We start from the raw sequence: 12,020 nt of genomic DNA, 5'->3' as shown, positions 1-12,020 counted from the left end.
CGTAGACATAACGCGTTTCTTGTGTACAAATGTTTGACCCTGGTATCTGGTTTGAGTTTTTATTTTTTGGAAAAACTCCAATAACGAAGATAGTAACTCTTTTAATGTTTGGTTATATTTTAGTATTAACAAATACTGTTACCAAATTAAACGAGTTAACCAGGTTAAACTTCTTGCAATAGACAACTTTTTATATAGGAAATACTGCTGAACATGTTTACATAAACAAAGAGAAGAAATTAACGGAGGAATTTTTTGGTGGGGCTTTCTTGCGAAATTTCTAAATTGAGAGTAGACACCAAGTGTTACGTCTATATGTTGTCTATGAATGTCAAATCGGTGTTTTTATAAGTTTTGTTACTAACCCGGTATTGTAAAGACTTTAAACCTATGTAATAACAACCCGATTGAATTTCGTACATAGATTTTCAAATAGTTCTTAATATTATTTATAACCCTAGATATAGTATAGTGGTATTTCCAATATTAGCTGTCAGTTTAATCGTCATTGAAACGGTACGTTTTGCCATATGGTATTTAGTAGTAGACGAGAAGTGAAAGATACCAAAAGGACATTCAAACTCACCAGTCAAAAATAAACCGACAACGCCATGTCAAAAAAGAAAAATTGACCAAGAGTATTAAAAACCACAACATAAAAAATTAAAGACTGGGCATAAAAAAACCTTTAAATTTGAAATCCTTGTTTTTGGTACCTCAGTATTTTACCTACGTTAATTACTAGTACCCAGATTGTATGTGTCTTGTTTGAACCGTTATGCAACGTATCTTTTCTTTGTCAGATGTAAGTTTGTCCAATTTTTAACACATTGGTTTCAAAAGACTGTCATGGTATTTTTTTTTTCCTAGAAAAGTAAATAGTAGTTTTGAAATTGCATTTTCAGTTCTTGTATTAACTATGGGTATGATTTAATTTACAGATCGACCGATAAATCCTGCAGTTATAGTTGTAGCACTAACTAGTTCCCTGACATTTTTAATTGTCATCGTTGGCTTCTTTCTTCGAAGATATACCAAGAGCAGGTATGATAACTTTTGGTTTATATTGATAATACGCGTCAGGACGATCACTATTATGTTTCTATGAAAAGTAAAATATCAACAATTCCGGACTACGAGGAAAATTCAAAACGAGAAGTCCGTTATCAAATAGCAAAATCAAAGGTCAGACACATCAAACGAATGCATAGCAACTGTCATATTCCTGACTTTTGACAATATTTTCTTATGTAGATAATAACAGTGTAAACTTGATTTTATAGCTAGCTAAAGCACTCACTTGTAAGACGGTCGCATAAAAATTTCATTGTACTGACAACGATGTGTGAATACAACAAACAGACACAATAGGCATAAACATGTAAAATAATTGGTGACCGAAAGTTATTTTCAATTCAAATTATGGAAAATCCAAAACAAATATAACAGCAATGTCCTTTCAACTTTTAAGTTTTCAGTTGATAATATAAACGAATCGTGAATCAATACCATGCAGCGCATGTCTTGATGCTCAGCTAGTGATTAGCTGCCAGATGAGAAAGTAAATTTGAATTCGAATTTGTAACTAATTTATGATAAATTCTTTAAATTTTATTTTCATGCATGTTTCTCACGCGTATGATATGAACTTCTTTTATTGCAAAAAAACATGAATAACTAAACTACCCTATAATTTACAGTAATAGATATCACAAATTTAGAAATGAATGACGAATTAGGCCTTTTAAGCGTAAAATATTAATTATAGTTTCTTGTTTGTCAAATCTAATATTCTTGCTTTTACAGACTTGACAGAAAACATTGCGATGCAAATAGAGGAAAAACACTGCCAGGGAAACAGAGAATGGTGTAATTGCGGAACATTATATCAGTGGGATATCCAGTGAAGGAACTAAAAAAAAAATCACTCTTCTTATGATAGAGTCGAGAAAGTCAATAATAAAACAATACCGGTGACGATACTGATCAAAAACTGTTTCTAAAAATAATGATTGTACTTTTGTTTTGTTAAAATGTGTTATTAGAAATAAACATGAAAAAATACAATGTGTTTTTCAGTATTTATCGAGATTAGTTATACAAAAATGAAAAAATCATGAACATACAAAGTCGAAAGCTCCTTCGAGTCATTAATTTTCTGGGTGTTTAAAAAAGTGCTAATCATGTTACAATTTCCCAACGTATGCTTATTTTTTCACACCTATGTTATCGAACACACCGGTCTTCTCTCATGTCACATGTACACTCAATAACTATTGTCTTTTCGTGCATATAAGCATTTAAAACCTGTCTGAACAGGTTAAAAAAATAACAATATCTGAATCATGTCGGCAAATAGAATTTTTTAACCGTCCATTTTTAACAATCAATTTAGTCTTTTATCGATTGTATGACGATCATTTATTGCCTTTCGTTGTTAGTTGCAAGTGTAAGCATACGTGGGTATGTGAAATACTGGAGCAATGGCGTCGCAATGTTATGTTCGCCTCGAATGTTGGAGTTATGGGATTCGATTCCAGTGAGATCAAATCAAATCACTTGATATTGGAATCTGGTTTACATTGACCAACTGATAGCAATGCAGCATAAGAAAAAAGGACCAAAGATGTGTAGCTTTGAGTAATAATAACGCTTGTGTCGAGTGCGTTGTGTACCCTTTCAATGAGGTGGCATGTTATATTTACTTGATTTCTCTTTTTATCATGTCTAGTTATCGTATTTATGATTTGCCTTTTCCTCATGGATGATTTTCGTGTCATGAGCCGCAAATTTAAAGTCAAATAACTAAAACTGAACTATCCCCTAAAACTAAAAGCGAATATCCAGTATCCGTATTTTCGTTGTTGACGCATATGATTTATTTAGATGATCATAGTGTGTCATAATCAATTTTCAGATTAAAAGAAATGTTTATTATTTCCCCCTGCAGAACTAACCATTTAGCCTCTTGATTAATTTGCTATTATGTTCAGTTTTTATAAAAAAAAAATCATTTCGTTTCTTTCGTTATATCCAGTTTTCGTGGTTTTGGCAAATTTCGTTTAGTTTCGTTTCGTTTCGTTCCGGTCCATTTTTGTGATGTTTCGCAGTTTACAGGTACCCAGTTTTTGTTTGTTAGATAAGTTTTCATATTTGTAGATTTTCTTCCTTGATGCTAAGCACATACATACAAATTGTAAGTTAACTTTATCTGAAAACAAATATTTGGTTTGTCGTTTCGGTTTTTTTAAATAGAACTATTTGTACAAATTTTGTATAATAAATTCGATAGGTATCATAAAAATATACATTTTGATGGCTATTCGTATCATGGATAGTCACCCTTTTGTCTCTAATATTCTACCATAGGGATTATAAATATAATCGGATGTCCAGTCATGGACCTCTTGTATAATCGAATGATAGTTACCAAAATTATGCATATAGATATTAGGGGATGTGGTATGGGTTTCAATGAGACAACTCTCTATCCAAGTCACAAATTATAAAAGTAAACCATTATAGGTCAAAGAATGGTCTTCCACACGGAGCATTGGGTCACACCCTAAACAGCAAGCTATACAGGACCCCAAAAATGACCAAATAAAACCATTCATACAGGAAAACCAACGGCCTTATATATATATATAAAAAACGAGAAACACTTATGAATCACATCAACAAACGACAACGACTGAAATCAGGTTCTTCACTAAGGACAGAATTACTTATTTATATATTATATCCAGTTCATAATATATACTTCCTTAGTGTTTAAACATTGATTAAACGTTATCTTTATTACATAACAATAGTGGAACAGAAGCATACATAGAACATAGAAAAAAATAGATTTAAAAACGAAGAGAACTTCTCATTCATGGATAATAAAAGTTTATCAGAAAAAAATCCCAAAGAAGTGCCAGTGAAACAAAAAGAAGATGACAAAAAACAGAAACCTATAATAGATAAAAGAAATACATTTGAAGATACGGTCTCGAATAATGACTTCTTACAGATGGATGACAACAATTTTTTATCAGAAAAAAATTGTCAAGAATTAAAGCAAAAGGCTTTAGAGCAGTTTGTATTCTTTTGGAAATCAGATTCTCCTTACAGTCAGTTATTTTTAAGTGAATTCACTGTCGATGGGATCACATTTAATTGCGCAGAACAGTTCACCATGCACAGCAAAGCAAGTAAGTCAATATATATCATATATTATATATTGAGTACTTATCATGGTTAAAGGTGGAAAATCAAGACCCATATTGCATTCCCTGTATCATGCTGATACAGACTTTACTATGTTTTATTCTCTATATATCATATGAATAAGTATAATTATCATCACAACAATGTTAAATCTGCAATTTTATTTCTCGCTCGTCGGGATTCGAACTCATGATATTGAGATATCGAGACGACACCGCCTGCACTGTGTCCAGCGCCCTTGATCACTCGGCCAACTAGGTTCAACTAATATTTCAGCTTTCGGTGGGCAGCTGGTGTTAATATCTTTCCTCGTCAATAGAATCTTATATATTAAGCATAAATATGGAATTGATTGCAGATTAGCTAACTTTCTGTCGTAAAGGATCGTAAGATGCAGTCATAGAATGATATAGTTATGAGTATGTATGAATACATTGGAATCGTATACATTATACTCACATAAATATGTGAAGGATCTGCATAGTATCAACTTGAAATGACAGGTACAACATACACCCTCTTTATCATTAAGTCAACTATAGTTAAAACAATAAGTAAAAATAACATGTACTAATCGGATATAAATGATAGAGATAATGTTGCCTTTCCTTTTTGTAGTGCTATTCGAAGATGAAGATATTGCGTATGACGTATTACGTGAAGCGGATCCTCTCGAACAAAAGAAATTCGGGCGGCTTGTGCGAAACTTCGATCAAGGGTTATGGAAAGTAACTCTTTTACCAATTGTTGAACGTGGAATTAAAGCAAAGGTAACTTAATGTGATATCTATTGGAAGTTAAAGAATGGATATTTCAGTCCAGTTTCTCTGGTTAACGCATTACTCATTTGAATTGATTGTCTTTTCTATTTTCAAAAAACATAAAACGATTTATTACGACCCATCGCAATATGGTTTTTTTTATATGTTGTTGTTGTTTATTGGTACATTTATTATGCATTATTTGTATGCGCATTTGGGGATTAATTTAGTACGTTTTCGTGTAGCTTTTTTCACTGCATTCGCACGCATTCATTTTACAGGTCACACTGGTAAAATCTATAAAACAAATCATTAACTTATGAGAACTGTAAGCGTTTAAAGTCATAAATGTAACTTGCAAATATTAAAGAGTGAATAGAGCATTCTGTTTTTTTATTTTACTGAATAATTATAGCTAAGCTCAACGTCCATCTCCTTGTTGGTGAGCACGATAAGGGGTTCTTGTAAATAAAAATAAATAAGAATAATTATCTATGATTTATCTAGTTTTACATGTGTTTACCTGTAAAATTGATACGCGCAAAACGAATCAAAAGCAAAACATATTTGATTTTTAGGCGAAAAAGTAATGACAATCCGCACAAATGTAATGTGCCATTTTATTCAATATTTTAGCCGCAAGAGATGGTTTATACAATTAACAAGTATATCAGTGACTTACTAAAATTACATTTTATATTCCATTCTATTTTCATTTTTAGTTTTCTCAAGATGAAAGCCTTAAGGAAACAATTCTGGAAACCTATCCCAAAACTATTGTACAAGCAAGTCCATATGACTCAATTTTAGGTATTGGACTGGAAGAAAATAATCCCCTGGCATGGGATTGAAAAACATGGAAAGGACAAATTTACTTGGAAAAGCATTGACCAAAGTGAGAGATGAATTGAAAGAGGAAGTAGAGCTGAAGACATATCTATAGCAATGAGGAGAATGCGTAGCGACAAACCTGAGACAATATCCAATAACAAGATATAGCAGATAGTTTATTGGTTTGATTAATGATTATCTATATCAAATAAGAAAGCAAACTTTTTTTATGAGGCAAATACAATGGATTAGGTTTACGAAGGGTTTAATTTGGCCCTCAGATATATATTTTCTTTCTAATCTGGAAGATATGCTTCTAATTTGTACTCTCATGTTGGGCAATTCGATGCTTGATAGATAGAGGTTTATTGCATGCCGTTCTGATCACCAGCCCAGAAGTCAGCACTTCTGTGTTGACTTGAGTTATCATTGATATGTTCATAACTAAAAATTATCTGTTAACAAAACTTCGATTTTTTGAAAAACTATAGCTTTTCTACCTCAGGATTAGATTACTTTAGCTGTATTTGGCAAAATGTTTAGGAATTTTCGGTCCTCAATGCTCTTCAACTTAGTACTTTATTTGGCCTTTTAAACATGTTTTGATTAGAGCGTCACTGACGAGTCTTTTGTAGACGAAACGCGCGTCTGGAGTATATATAAAATTTGAATCCATGTATCTATGATGAGTTTATTTGCAATGATTTCTTTTAAATAAGTTTACAAATTAGATACAGGTGAAAACAAATATAAATATGCACCAATTAAAGTACACCTTCTAGGGTGCGCTCAACTTTCGAGGTTTTGGAATTTAAAGATTGTTTAGATTGTTTGCAAACAATAAACGCTATCACATCATAGAAAAACAAATGGTAATCTTTGTTTTCAATTTTATAACAAAATTCTCTGTTTTTTAGTCTGTGGATATTCTACAAAAATCTTGGTTTTATTTGCCACAAAATCCCATTTTTGTATTAAATGGAATGAAACAATGAATGCTAACGCTTTGCAGGAAGTTTGCACTTGGTATATGTACAAAATGACGCATCACTATTATTCATTATCTTTAATGTTTTGATACAACTGCAGTCTGAAAATTACGTATTTCACATGGCTACAGAAGGGGACATAAACCTTATTAGCAATCATACCACATCTTTTTATATGTAGCTCACCTTCTGATTAAAACTGTATTTGCCAATATCTTGAAATTACTTAAAATAGGCTAAATACATTTTAAATAGCAACAAGGATCAGCAAGTGAAGATCAACAAATACGTAGATTTAGCAAAAATCGTCAGTAGATTTTAACGGTCATCTCAGTAAAAAAATCTATGACAAACGAGACGATTTTAATTTTGAAATTATCATTTTCCCCCACCTTAGTAGTAATATACCAACTTCACCTGCATATGGGATATACATTTCCAACTTATTCAGTTTTCAAGAGCTTGCATCTCCTACTCAGACTTTGCAAGACGTCACCAGTGTCTGGGCAGAAAGTTGATAAACCAGGGGTAAGACAAGGAACGTCTCGTCCTTTTAAAAAAAAAGTCCATCGGAAGGTAACAAGACCTTGTTCATAAATAATCCGTATCAACTTCATAAATGATACACGATGGTCTTCTAGTATATAGACTATGGTTTCTGGCGTTGTTTATCATCGTAATAAGGCAGCAACCATTTGATTTTCTGGGGGGCTATGGTTTTTTTGGAAAAAAAGTTTGTTTCCAGTTTTTGAAGAAAAAAATAATTTTTGTTTCACCCTCAGCTGCCACTATATGTAATGCTAAAATTGAAAGAAAAAATTGTTTTCGACATGTCGCGAAAAAAATAGATTTTTGGCGAAAAACAAATTGTCGGAAAAAAATCCATAGCCTTTTTGTGTTTCTTTGATACATGTAACGTGGCTCTGTACTTATGCATCCCGACATTGTGTAATTGTACTATACTAGTAAATCTAAAACATTTTTCACTCTTGTCTTTCGTTTTTGCTAGTGTGCCTTGTCTATACGCCTTTGTGTGATTCTTTGATACATATGACGTGGCTCTGTGCTTACACATCCTGTCATTGTGTTATTCAACATTGTGCTATTGCAAAACATTTTGTACACTTGTCTTTCATTTTTGCTAATGAACTTTGTCTATATGCCTTTTTGTGTATCTTTGATACAAATAAGAAAGCACCAGATAAATCTTGGTCAATAACAATATCAAACCAAGAGACATGTAAGTCTAATATATACACAACATCTATGATTGTACTTCAAGAAAAACTAAGACCATCAAATATGATAGACTGGTATTGACATATCTATGTAACATTCTCCTAACTAACTCGTATGCACCAGAGCCAAACCCTGGTCCACCAAAATACCCATGTGGATCATGCAATAAAGCATGCACTTGGAAACATAAAGCTGTATGCTGTGACAGCTGTGATCAATGGTACCATATAAATTGTCAAGGTTTCGACAATAAAATGTACAAAATACTTGACAAAAGCAATCTATCATGGGAATGTATAAACTGTGGTATGCCAAACTTCTCCACCACATTCTTCAATAGTACTTTACCTGAATTGTCAAATACTTACTCAGAATTAGAAACAAGCATTGATTCTGACAATGAAATTATTGATATTGGATAACCAACACATTCTTCATCATCAATCAAAAAAAGATCAATCGTATAGCCAAAAACTCAGAACCACTAAGAGTACTTACTTTAAATTTTCAGTCAATAAAGAACAAAAACCTGAAGTAGAACTTATCATTGACTCTTGTAAACCAAGCATCATATTTGGAACTGAAACACGGCTCTCCAATGACACCTCTCCATATGAATACATCCCAGCCTCCAAATACAACACTATGTACTAAAAAAAAGATGACAATATGGGAGTGTTTCTGGCTATCTCAAACCAGCTCACATCTACACAAATCACAAATACGAGTATCGACCTAGATCTCGATACAAATTGTGAAAATGTGTAGGCGAAAATTGCATATGAAGGAAACAAATCACTATACCTATGTTCTTACTATCGACCACCATTCGATAGAGAAGAATCCTTAGACCAACTTAATATCTCACTAAATAGAGTCTTATGCAAGAAAACGAACCAAAATATCTGGGTAAGTGGCGATTTCAATTTTGACCACATAGACTGGAAGACACCAGCAGTCATACTTTGTAAACCTGACGCTTCACTACACCAACAACTCCTTGACATATTAAATGATAACAACTTAACATATGTAGTAAACAAGAACAACAGAAACGACACAACACTAGACCTGCTGTGTATGACCAATCATTCATTTGTCAATCGAGTCGAAACATTACCACCAATTGGAGCGAACGACCATGACATCGTTTACAGTGGAATAAATTTAGCACTGCCTCAAAATAAACAACAGGCTCACAAAATATAAAACTACAAAAAGGCAAATTGGGCCAAATAACAAAACACTGAAACATAGAATCAGCTACAACAAGATCAAAATAACATGAGTCTCGATGAACTATGGAATACTTTCAAGACAAACATCCAAAAGTCTATCGATAAGAATATTCCTTATACCTTAGGTAAATAACCAACTAAAAAAACTGATTAACAAGAACAAACAAACTCTACAAAAAGAAAAAAGGAAATCCCAAGTACAAAAACCAATATCAAGAAATTAAAATCAAGCTCAAAATAGAAATGAGAAACTCTTACTGGCAATATAAAGAAAATATGATCTTTGATATTGAAGTAAAGGAACCAGACCAACCATGCTTAAAAAATACATCAAAAAGCTATATTCCTATATCAAAAGCCAGAAAATGAAAAAATACCGGCATAGCTCCTCTCAGAAGTGAAGGTACATTGCACTCAAATCCATCTGAGAAAGCGAACATACTGAACAAACAATTTCAGTCAGCTTTTACATCTGAAGCAAATACTGACATTCTAGATAAAGGTCCTAGTATTCATCCCAAAATGACAACCATAACAATATCTAGGGATGGTGTTTATAAACTTATCAAAAACATAATTTAAACCCTAATAAAGCCACTGGTCCTGATACCATCGCAGGCAAAGTACTCAAATAAAACATTGAGATATGTACAGACATCCTCACATTAATAATCACCAGATCATAAGGAACAGGAAAAGTACCATATGACTGGAACCAAGCAAACGCCACCTGTATTCAAAAAAGGGGATAAACACAACCGAGGTAACTACAGACCTATATCCTTAACATAAAATTGAGAATGGAAATGGGGAATGTGTCAGAGACAACAATCCGACCATAGAAAAAAACAACAGCAGAAGGTCACCAACAGGTCTTCAATGTAGCGAGAAATTCCCGCACCCGGAGGCGGCCTTCAGCTGGCCCCTAAACTTTTACATCTGAAGCAAATACTGACATTCTAGATAAAGGTCCTAGTATTCATCCCAAAATGACAACCATAACAATATCTAGGGATGGTGTTTATAAACTTATCAAAAACATAATTTAAACCCTAATAAAGCCACTGGTCCTGATACCATCGCAGGCAAAGTACTCAAATAAAACATTGAGATATGTACAGACATCCTCACATTAATAATCACCAGATCATAAGGAACAGGAAAAGTACCATATGACTGGAACCAAGCAAACGCCACCTGTATTCAAAAAAGGGGATAAACACAACCGAGGTAACTACAGACCTATATCCTTAACATAAAATTGAGAATGGAAATGGGGAATGTGTCAGAGACAACAATCCGACCATAGAAAAAAACAACAGCAGAAGGTCACCAACAGGTCTTCAATGTAGCGAGAAATTCCCGCACCCGGAGGCGGCCTTCAGCTGGCCCCTAAACAAATATATACTAGTTCAGTGATAATGAACGCCATACTAATTTCCAAATTGTACACAAGAAACTAAAATGCATAGCTTGAAAATTACTTGAACACATCTTTGCAAGTAGCATGATGCAATATCTCGAAACCAATGACACACTGTATGATTTACAACATGGATGTAGGGCAAAGCGATCATGTGAGTCTCAAGTTATCTCACTGATGTATGAAATTTTCGAAAACAATGACAAAAACATACAAACAGATCTCATAATCGTGGATTTTGCTAAGGCTTTTGACAAGGTATCACACAAAAGATTACTATATAAAATGAAATAATTTGGCATATCAGATCAAATCATGAACTTCGTCGAATCCTTTCTTTCAAACAGAACTCAAACAGTACTTTTAGAAAACATGTCATCTTCAAAAATACTAGTCATTTCAGGTGTGCCACAGGGTACAGTGCTAGGACCTATACTCTTCCTTGTTTACATAAATGACCTTCCAGAATACATCAAACATAGCAAAATCAGACTCTCCGCAGATGACAGTATAATTTACAGGCAAATTAAATCTCAAAACGACTACCTCAAATTTCAAGAAGATCTAGAAGCCGCCATACAATGGTAGCAAGACTTGTTCATGTCTTTCCACCCAGACAAATGCAACATAATGAACATAACAATAAAGAGAGCTCCTATCCACTTCTTCTACAACATGTATGGGCACATATAAGACTCAGTAAAACATGCTAAATATTTAGGCATCACAATTTCTTCATACTTAAAATGGAACACCCACTTTCAAACAGCCGTCAAAGCAAACAAATCTTTATGTTTTATCAGAAGAAATCTCAAAGTCCAGTCACAAAAAAATGAAAGATATAGCATACCAACCCATCATAAGACCCAAATTAGAATACTGTTGTACTGTATGGGACCCCTATACATGTTATACAAGCGACAACATACGACCATTAGAAAAAGGTACAGAGACGAGCGGCAAGGCATGCATGAATCAGAGATCACAATACCAGCAGTGTGTCTGAGATGCTAGACACCATGAATTGGCAAACATTACAAGAACGCCGGCTACAAACAAGGCTAATAATGTTTCACAAAATTACAGACGAAAATATTGCCATCCTTCCCAAATTTATTACAAAAGAATCAGTCCATCACAAGAACCACCAACAAAGACGCTTACAGACAAATCCAATGTAACAATTAAGGACAGCTACAAATTTTCTTTCTTTTGTCAAACAATTTTAAAAAGACTCAGTAACAGACTAAAAAATCAGTTGAAAAGACTCATCAGGTGGATACAAATAAAAATAAATTTTACACCAAAATAAAGTGAACGTGCG

General features: G+C 33.4%; 1 protein-coding gene across 1 annotated transcript; it reads left to right on the top strand.

Moving 5' to 3' along the window:
• The first annotated feature begins 3,132 nt into the window (after window positions 1–3,132).
• On the top strand, window positions 3,133–7,522 carry LOC139491438 (uncharacterized). The gene is made up of 4 exons (XM_071279135.1): window positions 3,133–3,196; window positions 3,816–4,199; window positions 4,834–4,985; window positions 5,699–7,522. The coding sequence occupies exons 2-4, from the start codon at window positions 3,881–3,883 to the stop codon at window positions 5,825–5,827; spliced, it is 600 nt and encodes a 199-aa protein (XP_071135236.1). The 5' UTR covers window positions 3,133–3,196; window positions 3,816–3,880; the 3' UTR covers window positions 5,828–7,522.
• The last annotated feature ends 4,498 nt before the right edge of the window (window positions 7,523–12,020 follow it).

The sequence above is a fragment of the Mytilus edulis genome, chromosome 10 (assembly GCF_963676685.1).
Source record: "Mytilus edulis chromosome 10, xbMytEdul2.2, whole genome shotgun sequence".
Classification (NCBI taxonomy): domain Eukaryota; kingdom Metazoa; phylum Mollusca; class Bivalvia; order Mytilida; family Mytilidae; genus Mytilus; species Mytilus edulis.
This window is presented reverse-complemented; position numbering and strand designations above follow the sequence as displayed.